Consider the following 12,624-nt stretch of genomic DNA (forward strand, 5'->3'; position numbering starts at 1 on the left):
CACTTATCAAAATACACTATGTTATTTGACTGTTTGCTGTTCATCTCAAGGGGCCAGCAGACATACGTAACATTGACGTTTTTGGTGAATTTGTGGCCCCTACAGTTTACTGGACACTCACACCAGAAAAAGCTTTCCAGCGATTTGCAGCATGGTTTTGCGGTGTGGGGACGTCCTGTTGTGTTCCTAAACCCCCCAACAAAACACAAGTAGACTTTATATTACATAATTATTGTTTTCCGTCAGATTGTTCATAGATTTCGGCGTTTCAACGTTGGATGGTCGACGCAGGCTGAGCGTGGCTCATGCAATTCACTTACCACCGCTGGTAAGTGAATTACCTCTCTCTCGCTCGCTCCCGCTCCGTCAGTCAATCAGGTCTGCGGATCTGTTCCGTTAACGTTTAGGGTTTCTTCAGCTTCAGGTTTGTTTTTAACTTCGGTTTGTAGTCCTTACATAGTAACCAGTAGATTTCTGGTGAACGTGGGGTTTGTAGTCCTTACATAGTAACCAGTAGATTTCTGGTGGACGTGGGTTTCAGACATGCTGCTTGGTTTAAATGCAACTCCTGTTGGGTCTCTGCCATCGGAGATTTTTTATTTTTTTTTACAGTCAGCTGCCCCCCCCCCTCTCTCTGTGTGTGTCTCTCTCTTACACACACACACACACACACACAAACACACACACATATACCTGGTGTGAAAATAAAAAAGATCACACTGATCAGAAAAAAATTAAAAGTTAAAAAAATAAAGTTATATTGAGTATGAAAACTCTTGTTCATTACATTTTACATTTACCATGACAACACCATTGAGCTGAAGCTTGATGCTGTCATGTAAATAGTTTTCAAATCAGCAATAAATATAATAATTTTTGATCAACTCATATCAATTGCATGCTTAAATAACATACCGGTTAAAGCCCGCACATTTCAAGAGAACCCGACCCACTTCCCGGTTAAATCTGACCACTTCCGGTTTAGGCCCCGCCCAGTCCGAGTACGGATCCGGATACAGATAATTAATGTGGTAAACAGATACAGATACAGATAATGCTGTACTCGCTCATCCCTAAAATATATATATATATATATATATATGTGTGTGGTTGTGTGTGTGTGTGTGTGTGTGTGTGTGCGCGCGGCTACCTGGGCGCCTTGATATTACTAACCCAAAAACCTCATCGCAGCCTTTTCACAGTGTGGTTATTGCGGCAATGATTTCGCAATAGGATTTAAAAAAAATATTATATACAATATATTATATAATATTATATATATATATATAATATTTAATTTCTATTATATATATATATATATATATATATATATATATATATATATATATATATATTGTGCCATACCATATAATTTCAAGTTTCATCAAAATCAGTGGTAGTGCCTAAAATTGTAAAGCACAACTCCCAGGAGGTTGTACCTGCTCACCAAAGTGACAATAGTGCGGAGTAGGAGCTCAGTGGGTGTTTTCTGTGATGGGGAGTAGAAGAGTCTATGGCAGAGGAGTCACTTTACCCACATCAGACAGATAATAAACCCACACATCACTTCCTGGAATCAATGGGATTCTTCCCACCTGTTTGCATACAGCTGATAACAGTGTGAATGCTAAGTGATTTGGGGTACTGATTAAAGCGTGTGGAAGGCTCTTCAGCTGAAAGAGGAACATTTAAGCTTGATGATTGATGTGCAACATTGGAGTGTTGAGATTGCAATCAATTCAAACAGTTTAGTTTTGATACTACCACTAGAATATGCCAAAGTCAGACTTTTTAAAATCCACACACATTGGCCTTTAATGCTTTTGCTCTTCCATATTTAGCTGCAGGTGTTATTCCACTGTGTAATAACTGTTTCTGTTCCTCTTTCAGGACAACCTCGGACTCTACAAGACTTGTGTCGAATAAAAATCCGTCACTGCATTGGCCTCCAAAGCTTGAAATTGTTGGAGGATCTACCAATTGCAAAGGTTATGAAAGACTATTTAAAACACAAGTTTGACAATGTGTGAAGGCAACAATACAATGGTGACTAAAACTCTCTGCTATCATGTATAAAGACTATGCAATCACTATGCTCTTTGTCTGGAAGGAATGTCCACAGGTCTGTTGTGTACATGCTGAAGGAAGGATAGTTAGTCTCGTTTGGTTGTCCAGTTTTGTGCCCGCTTTCCATTTGAGTCTTTTTTACATTGCGAACAGTGATTGAAAAATGGAAATGGACCCACCACGTGAGCTAAGGTAATGGTGTGTTTTGGAAAAAAGAAAACCTCATTTGACAGATAGCATTGTTACTACAGTTAGCATTATAAACATTTATGTTGTCACTGTAAACATGTGCATGATGTTATCCTCAGTGGGTCTGATTGTCATCAAGTGCATACTTGCCAATGAGTCTTTTTGTACTATAATAGACTAAACTCAAATTGCAGCAGTTACGATGATTTTCTTTCTGTCTCAAAATTAGCAAATTGTTGAGCTACTCAAAAAATGATAGCTTTAAAGAAACACTCGACAAGGTACACTCCCTGATTTAGTTTCATCACCCAATAGTGACTCTACTTCCCATAATAACCTGGTTTCAAGCCTGGTATTCACTACCAACATCTCCAATTGTTCAGAATTTTTAGGCAAATAGCACTCATGTTGTGCCCCTTTGAAGGGTGGGGGGGTCAATTTTTTCTCCAGTGCGGGAGAAGGGGCCGTGCTTCAGTGTAATGAAACTGTAATACTTCATACACATTTTTAAAAATTGAGTTCTCAAATTACCTGATTGATCAATCAAATTCATTACAGCAGTTCATGGGGCATGTACCACACAACAACCTTTGTAGTCAGGGGTCAACAATGTATTCTAGAGCAAAACTGCCAGCAAGTCAGAAACACACACACATATACACACACACACACACAAATTTGTCTGGGAAATTTTTGTTTTTTATGAAAATTATCCAAAAAAATAAATCAACATTCCACATTATGACGATGGCCAGCTTTTACCCAGGACGTCACAAATTGAGTAGGGTCAAAGACTGTGATGTAATTTGTAATCTAGAGAAACTTTGACAGTTAGCAAGCATGCCCATTTAGCGTTCAGGACATTTGTTCATTTGTCAGCCCCCTGCTGTCAACACGTGTACCCCTAAAAAATTCAGAACCGATTTAAAATATGCATTAATATCCGGAAAGGACCATGTACGACAGCCATCGTTCTGCTCCAAGTCTCTGTGCTCGAGCTACGATTTTTCAAGTTCCGGAATTGGACTTGTTAGGGAAAATGTTTTCTCAAACTTGTCAGAGCTGTGATTTTGTAATATGTTGTTGCCACCCACAAAGGGGGTGTTTCCATCTTTGTTCGGACCCTGTGGCACCCAACATTGCTGGAAGCGTAAAACCCTCCAAACAGTGACAAATGGGAACTCTGCTTACTCCATTCAAAAGTATGCAAAATGTAAGACGTTTAGGCTCAGTTCCTTATATTCTGAAATTTGGCATACTTTTGAATTGAATGGTCAGTTTGGACAGCCTGCCATGTCAAAAATGTGATAGATTGTCACAGTGACGCTCATATTTTTGACATGGACTTTCAAAAAATAGTTGATTTTCGAGTTTCTGTAAATTATGAGCGTCAGTATAAGTAAATATGCAGGATTATTAAAACGGTAAATAATGTATTCACAGAACCACAAAGCAAACGTTTTGAAAACGATACTAAAAGTATTGCAGCTGAACTGCTGCACATATGCGCACAGAGGTTTGTCATTTTATACAGTAGTTAGAGAAAAAAGCCTACAAAACACACCGTATGAAACATTATAAAAACACCAATCCAAAACTAATACAATGATATGGTAATTTAAAGAGCATAAAATACAAATTGAGGCAATCCCAAAAAAATGTTTCAACAACAGAATAATTGCCAGAAATGATTTTCTGAAACGTATATATATATTTACATTTTCTTAAAGCAAGCGCCATCTCATGTTTACAGAATTAATGGGTATGTTTACAGTGGAATCTATATACGCTCCGTCAAAGAGAGCAGCTGTTCCATCCGAGGCATTTTTGAAAAAGCTTCCCAGGCTCCGTTTCACCCTCTTGGATTGCATCTTACCAGCTATTTCAGCTGCTTTAGCTGCAGCTTGTGTGTGGCTCTGTGACCGTTGCAGCTTGCACCTCCAACAGTGACAGAATAACTGCTACCACTCTGGTCTTGATGAACTCCTGGTGGTCATCAGCTATATATGTATCGACCAATGGGTCAACCAATGAGGCCATATCCAGCAGGTCAACCATTCCTGGGTCGGAGTGCTGCTCTTTTAATTACTCTAGGATGACTCTTCATCATCAGCTGCAGCAAGAACATTGTTGTTGAAAAGATGGAGAACAGGATTGATGTACGACACACACATACTGACATACTGTTCTCCAGACAGTACGTCTGTGAATTCCAGCAGTGGGCCAATGGGCTTGCCTATAGATTCCAATACATCTGTATCTTGCCAAGTGGGTACCAGGTGTCTGGTTTTCCTGTTTGTCAAATACAACATTACTATGCAGTAATATAGACAAATATTACAGTGTAATGTTCAAATATTTTAATATTATACACAAAACGTTTTAACCTACCGATGGTGCAGCTTGTGTCCGAAGCATTGCAGCCTGTTCCAATCACTCAGAGATGCTGCATTGACCAAGTTTGTTCCATTATCTGTAGTGTTTCATACTTGGCGTTCTTCTGTAAAATGACCTCTCTCTACCGTGTGAAAAGGGACCATGTCCTTACACAGGTAAACCGTTATGGCGCCGGTAAATTAAATCCATTGCGGGCTCTTTCCTACTGTAAGGAGTACCTTTTGAAAATTACTGTTAGATAGTAGTCTGGGTCAGTTCCTGCTTTTCTGTCCTGCGTTCTTCAGACTGGATCTTGGGGTTACCTCTCTTAGCCGGAACTGTCCCACACACTCTACAGAGTATTGTTGCTGCTGCTCATCGGACGGCTTAAATCCAAACCAAGTCCAAATAATGGATGTTGCGCTCTTTTGTTTTCACTCTTTTTCATGCTTGTTTAAGATGGTGATGATGCGTTGCAGCGGGTTGCAGCTCGTGGCTCTAAACTTTGTGGGTAGATCGCATCTTCAACATGAATTATCCCAATAGTGCAACATAATTAAAATCTCTATCATAGGCAAATTTTTTTATCATTTATATGCATATTGTCTCCATCTACCCTGTGCCCATTGACCTCTATTTCCAACAGTTGCCAGCTCAAGAAATGCAGTGTCATTTGCACAATTCTGCATTGCTCAGGCAGTTAATCGTGCGTCTGGCGTAAATTCTTAAATTAGCGGGGGCCCACCAGTTCTGAGTTAGGCTCAATCTGTACACTGTGAGATTGATAATATTCAGCCTAAATGATCAGGCTACAAAATGTCTTCCAGGCTCACTGCTGATGCTTTGGAATTTTCAAATATCCACAGTAAGCCGAGAGGACATTTTTAAGGGTTAAAGCTGCCACTGTGTGCTATGACCAAATCAGAGAGTGAATCTTAAAAAATAATACACAGGATTAGATGGACTAAAAAATTGCTTATTTGTTTGTTTTTTTCTGATATGCAAGAATAAGTAGCACAGATACATTGGTATTTTAAAATGACACAAACAAGATTATAACCTGCAGTTGAAATTATTTTGGAACTTCATGGTTAGAAATATGTTGATACAACCAGTTGAACAGTAACAATGTTCTGCAGTGATCAACTATAAATCATTTCCTTTTTTACACTAAAAGTAGACGTACATTCAAGTTTGGAGTAAATGCCCTGTGATAAAGCAGTTGTTGAGGAAATCATGAACAATAAGGTCTGTTTTGGATAACACTGATACAATCGCTAGAAGCTACTGTCGATGTAAATATGTTACATGTACAACAAATATTTTTGTAGAATTTATTTAAGCAATGATCTCTGGTATTCTTAATGTATTTAAAGTTTGGTGTGAGTATTTTTAAGTTTGAGTTGAAGTACTTTGTTGTACAAGAATAATTTGGAATCAACGTTTGATTTTTATGGCAGAAATGTTGGGTGCTTTCTTAAAATTCATCATCTCTTGCAGGTAACTGTTGTGGAGATTATACTGTGAATTTTTAATTTTTGACAATTCAAAATAAAATGTAGGATTTGGGAGTTAAATAATGCCCATGCCACAGGAACTATTTTTGTTGTTGTTTCTGCATGTGTTCGAAATTTGTAGTGACATTATGTGGCACTTAAAGTTGGTTTTCCAAAAATGTCGTATTCACAAATCCATTGTAACAATGTTCACCTGCAGTAACATGTTAGTGTTTGTCTGCAACTTTGAATTAGGACATTTTGTGAAAGGGGTATACATTATGAACTGCATGCTGTATGCAGGTAAACTGAGATTAAAACTTATTTTTATTTATTTCTTTAAACAAGACTACAAACCGACAGTAAATGGGCTACTAAAGGGATATGAATACAGCTAAGACCACAAACATACACTTGTGTATCCAATTTTAGGGGCTGCATCTATCAAAGTCTGCCTTTCTAAACCGAATACAGCGTAACAGATGAAAAGACCTGACCTATTTTAAAGCCTTTTTCCAAATGCAACCTTCTATTTTCCTGAATGTGATGGACACTGCCAGAGTGTTCTTTGTGTTCCTAAAGGCCCCTTTACACTGTGTAAAAAAAAAAAAAAAAAAAATGTGTGGAGTTCATTTCCTTCCTTAGAAAACATGTGCTAAGCAATAAAAATACTCAAATGACAGTTGTATTGAAGTACAGCATAGTAACTTTCCACATCTGATAAAATACAATACAAGGCTATAATGATATTCATATGTAGCAAGCCTAAACATTAATTTTCAACATCTGTCAGCAGCTCGGACACACTGTCACCTGTTGGGATACAGATGTTGTCTGTACCGTCTCTGGTTCTGGCTCTGACCACGGGATCAGAGATGGGACAGCACCTCGCTTCAACGTCATAACTCCTGAAAATAATATTCATCTGGCAAATGTATTGGTCTCTGCAGTCATCTTAACAATCCAATACAGCAACAGGAAATGATGCTCACGTTTTTGTTTTGTTTTTACTGTGAAGAAATGTTTTGCGGTGTTGGTGAATTCTTAAAAAAAAAAAAAAAAAACTAAATGTTGAGTTAAAATACGTTGTAACTCGCATTACTGAGATTGTAAAGGGTATAATGGCTATGATATCACCAAAATTTTATTTGTAACATGTTAGTCCCAACACTGTACATACCATTTAAGCAAGTTAATATCTGATTAATTAATTATTTCAATTCAATTTCATTTATAGTATCAAATCATAACAAAAGTTCTCTAATAGAGTTGGACTAGACCACACACTTTAATTTACAAAGACCCAACAATTCCAGTAATTCTCACAAGAGCAAGCTTTTAGAGTGACAATGGCGCGGAAAAACTTCTTTTTAGGCAGAAACCTGGAGTGCTAAACAAAACTGCCTTGTAGGGAGAAACCTCAGAAAGACCCAGGCTCTTGGTACCCCCAACTGCCGGTGTTGGTTGGGGGTGTGATGGACATTGGCAATTGTAGTCACAATAAAGATAATGGAGCTATGACTAGAAATAGTAGTTGTAGGAGTTCATGGCGTAGCAGAGCACTACAGAGTGTAGCAGGGCACTGCAAGGCATAGCAGGATGTAGTAGGGCGTAGAAGGGCACTGCAGGGTGTAGCAGGGCACAGAGCAGGACCACGGCGACAGCTGGAACCATGATTTAGGTGCCACCCTAATCCAAGGAAAACTGCGGGGCCAAAAAACACAAGGACTTCAGGGGGAATAAACTCTCTAGAGATAAGATAGTAACGAGCATTTCTGGGACTTGAATGCAACATCCATCATCCAACATCCAAGTGTATCAAAGGACGTCCCCCGGCAGTCTAAAACTATAACAGCATAATTGAGCCAGCTCTATAAGGCTTGATAGATGAAGCTGACCACTATGAAGAGAAGGAGGGGGAGGACGTGTCTGCGGTTATACACCCTCCCCCATCGGTTTATCTGATAGGCACTTCTTATTTATTTTTGTTAAGTGTCAGTGCTATTGCTGCATTTTGAAAACATGATGTGAGTAGATAGTAGATCTTTCTCTATGTAGATTCACCAAACGTTCATCATATTTGTGGCATGCTTCAAAATTGATAACACAGATTGCAACCAAGATTGTATTGGACCATTTCACACAATGTGAGATGAGATGAACCTGTAAGACTGTTGTTATCACACAGTTTATAGGGGCCCTAATTAAATGAATGCTGCATTGACTTTTGTTTAATGATGCCCTTGTAGTCTTAAAAAGTATTTTGTAAACATAGCATGGGTCCATTGGGTCATCATTTGCCAGCTGTTGAAATATGAAATTAAGTTGTCAATCATTACAGATTTTGGAATGTTACACATATATAGTTGACCTCTGGTATCAACTATTGTCAGCCGTTTAAACGCTAAACTTTTATTTGGATAAGGATGACATTAGTTTGCTCTTTAGGGTAGTGTCTCTTGGTGTACAATATATGTACAACCCAGTAGTATTCAGAATGACACACTTTTGTAGGCTGTATCCTCTAAAAGAAGCAGTAGCTGTGATGGGCATTTACTTTCACTAATTTAAGTGTGAGTTTTGTGATTTTGCATATGGCCAGGTTTCAATCTAAATTTACTTTTAGTGCTAATTCGTTATAAATAGCAAAATGGATGCAGCCCTTCCTTTTGACTCACTGATCATTTTGATCTTGTAGTATTCCCAGATGTGAGTGTAAATAAACTGAAGGTTTTTAAGTGTTAATCATGCCAGAATATTTACAACATTTCAGTTCCGTTTCATGTTCCATGCTGTCGGTCTTTCTGTACCTGATTCTGGATTTGATACAAGACCATTTTACAACAGCAGTTTTGTATTGCGTGTGAAAGACTTTGTCACACATTGACTGCCTTCTCCGATCGGTTCCTCAGCAGCCTTTGGTCGTCGACGTCAGGGATACACTTCATACATGTTTTATGTGGCCGTCAAATGGCTGTAAGTCTTCCACACCATTTAACTACTGAATATACAGAATATGCAGATTTTCAAACGTAAAAAGCAAAATGTATGAATAAACTAAAGTTAACGTTTTGAGACTGTCTGCTGTTTTTTGCTGTGTGTGATTAATTTACTTTCCACTTTTGCTGATAAAATGTAATGCTATTACCAGCCTAAACGTTAATTCCCAACATGTTTATATCTGTCAGCTGTTCGGACACACTGAAATGTTGGGTTAAAATGTGTTTTAACTCACATTACACAGATTGTAACAATTATAATATTACAGAAATTGTATTAGTAATGCGTTATATTACTGCGTTACAGCAAAAAGAAATGCATTACTGTAATTGCGTTCCATCTGTAATGCCTTACTCCCAACACTGATTATGTTGTAATACAAGCCTGTAGTATGGATGTAACGTTAACGTCTCTGTTACCAAACTGCCAGCTATCAGCTAGTAGCACGACATAGTAATTACATCTTCTTGGTTTTCTTAATACAGGGGTTCTCAACCTTTTGCAAGCTGGGCCCCCCCAAAGCTGGTTCATTGTAGTTGGGGCCCTAGTGCCCAACGCCCCACACACCACGAACGATAGAACGATAGATAGATAGATAGATAGATAGATAGATAGATAGATAGATAGGCTATTATTTTTAGGCCCACATTATTATTATTAATATTATTATCATCATCAGTAGCGGTAGGTATGCCTATTATCATTACTAGGCTATTTTTATAATTGGCAGTAGTACCAGACTTCTAATGTGAGCTTGCAGATATTATTATTAGTAGTAGTAGTAGTATTATTATTAGTATTATTATGAGTAGTATTAGGCCTATCATCATTACTAGGCTATTGCTATATATTTATATGAGGTTACATGCTTTATTGTTATTATTATTATTATTATCATTATCATCATCATCATCATCATCATCATCATCATCATCATCATCAGTAGGCCTATTATCATTACTAGGCTATTGCTATAATTGGGAATTGGCACCAGACCTCTGATATTTATTTATGCTTTATTATTGTTATTATTACTAGGTCTAATAGTAGTCAGCATCATCTGCATTTTGTAAAGAAGCTTGCAGGTTGGTGATATTAATGTGAGACCTGAGCCTGCTTTGCCTTGCAAAGATCCTCAATTCTTGGCTCAATGTTTGATAAACATAGCCTCAAATCATCCCTATTTGTGCACATTACGGTATTTAGTTGTTTTTTTTTAAGTTATTTTTCGGGGTTTTTTTTTCCCTTTATTAGAATGCGTGACAGTGATGTGTGAAGGGGGAGAGAGGGGGGAGTGACATGCAGCAAAGGGGCAACCGGGTCCGCTGCGTCGAGGCAAGCCTCTGTACATGGCACCCGCTCTACCCACTGAGCTATCTGGGTGCCCGGTATTTAGTTTTGAGTGCAGTCATTTTTGAGAATCCAGCCTCACACAAATATGTTGACGCGAAAGGAAGGAGAATCTTCAAGGCGACGTCACAGAGTTCAGCGTATTCCTGCATCAATGATGCCCAGAAGGACGAAAGAGGGCAGGAGCTAAAGAGTTCCTTCAGTCGACTGTCACTCTTCAGCTCAATAAGCTGTTCCTGCATATCCATTGATAGCTCGTTTGCTGTGCACACAAACGGATCTCGAACCCACGCAAAAGATCGATAATCCTCTTTAAAGTACGTCGCAAATTGTTTTGAATTGTTTTAAAATAGTTTTACTCACCAATCGGTAGATTTGTACATAAAATCCATCCGACGCTTTCTCGTGAAGACGTCGATCACAGCGTTGTGTAAAACTCGTCTTTACGGCGCTTTAGTTTGCATTGTCTCTGACTCGGCGAGGGCTGGAAGACCTGCTGGCCCGGTCCGGTTCCGACTGGATGTTTTGATCCGTTTCAGGGTGGAAAATGTGCGAAGCTGTAGTTGCCGGTATTATATGAGCTGACGGTTTTTCCTGCTTGGTTAAAGCTGCAGGCAGGTTGTTCAGATCCAGGACCCCGTAGAGGTCCCGCCGCTCACTGTTAGCACGGCCACATAGCCACAGCTTTTCTTCCATACCAGTCAGTTTGAAACGATGCGACGAGTATTTGTCCCTTTTGCTGCAGGAGTCCATTTAAGGCTGGCGTAGACCTCCATGTTGCTATTAGTTCTTTTTTTGAATTAAAATCGAGTTTAGAGAAGTTCCTCACCGCTGTGATATCGGCGGACTCCGCTGCTGTCATTTCGACTTTGTATTTCGCGGGGATTGCGCTTACAACGTAGCTGGTGTAATGACGTCAGCTACGCAAAGGGACAGTAAGATCTCGATTTTAATTGGTTCATGTTTGATATCTAACGGAGACGATTACTGGCATAACACATTTACGTACAAAGGCACGGCAGAGTTGTGCCTTTTGACGTACAGGTTAAAGAATACAGGATCGAAGTGCGCATGCGGGTGTGTGTCTTCTCTCTGCTCTGACTGCAGGCTGTGCCTGCTGCGCGAGGCTACTGCTGACTGTGAGTGCTTTTGGACGGGAGAGGGGCTCACGGCATCTCCCGTGGTTGAGCACAGTAGGCCTAACTGCAGAGTGATTCGTGCTTTCGAGTCTACAAACACTACAAAAGTCTCCAAAAACACCATTAAAAGTCGCTAGATTTTTAGCTTTTGAAGAAAAAATAAATAAATTATTAGTTATTTATTTTTTTCAGTTTTTTTCCCCTCCCATCCTGTAGTCTACTCGCGCCCCCCCGGGAGAGAGTCCGCGCCCCCCCGGGGGGGCGCGCCCCACCGGTTGAGAACCACTGTCTTAATACATCTAGGGGTTTATTTTGATAAGCATTTAATCACAGTTCATGCCAACATGTGAACCACAGATTAATTGCAGTTTAAAACTAAACACTACGTGAATGGGGGCACAGCAGAAAAAAGGAGAACCACAACGCTGCTTTTCAGGGTTTTCATGTGTAGCCTACTCCTACGGGCCTACACTTTGCGTCAGGCTTTAAAACCAATTCTACCAAAACACCGAATTGGACTACTTTTTAACGTGACAAAACGTTTTTGTCTGGTAATGAAACTTTCTCAATTTGATACTAAAACCATCAGACAGCCGCGTGGACAGACAGCAGTTGGGGCTCTGGCGAAGCTCTGCGCCCGTCAGCAGTGGCTTCTCGCTATGCAGCCGGTCCCCCAGAGCAGTCTGACCAATGGGAGGGTCCGGTCCAGCCTGAACCGTGCTTGATTTTGATTGAGCGTCCATATTTGAGTAGCCTATGATTGGGTCGGTCGGCCCATCTCGGGACCAGGCCGTTGCTGACTGGCCAAATGCATTTGCTAGAATTGCCAGATGGCCAACCCGCCCCTGCTACCAAGCAACGGTCAAGCTACGTGCGTGGCCGCAACATGTACATTTTTCGAGAAGTGCACATTGGGCTATGGGTAGGGGGTAGGGTCCGGCGTAGGTTTGTGTCCCCACGTACAGTCATGGCCAAAAGTTTTGAGAATGACACAAGGATTGGATTTC

The 12,624-nt window shown here is 39.8% G+C and overlaps 1 protein-coding gene across 5 annotated transcripts in view; it reads left to right on the forward strand.

Annotated features, from left to right (window-relative positions):
* Positions 1–12,624, forward strand: part of asb7 (ankyrin repeat and SOCS box containing 7) — a 58,998-nt gene that overhangs the window by 40,788 nt on the left and 5,586 nt on the right. For 4 of the 5 annotated variants that reach the window (XM_032511836.1, XM_032511838.1, XM_032511837.1 and 1 more), the window contains one exon: positions 1,891–9,203. In XM_032511836.1, the coding sequence (XP_032367727.1) occupies positions 1,891–2,030 (140 nt within the window). In that variant the 3' untranslated portion in view covers positions 2,031–9,203. Of the gene's footprint in view, positions 1–1,890; positions 9,204–12,624 lie in introns of those variants that run through there. The other variant, XR_004331362.1, reaches the window with a different exon arrangement.

Source organism: Etheostoma spectabile, unplaced genomic scaffold (genome assembly GCF_008692095.1).
Source record: "Etheostoma spectabile isolate EspeVRDwgs_2016 unplaced genomic scaffold, UIUC_Espe_1.0 scaffold48, whole genome shotgun sequence".
NCBI lineage: Eukaryota > Metazoa > Chordata > Actinopteri > Perciformes > Percidae > Etheostoma > Etheostoma spectabile.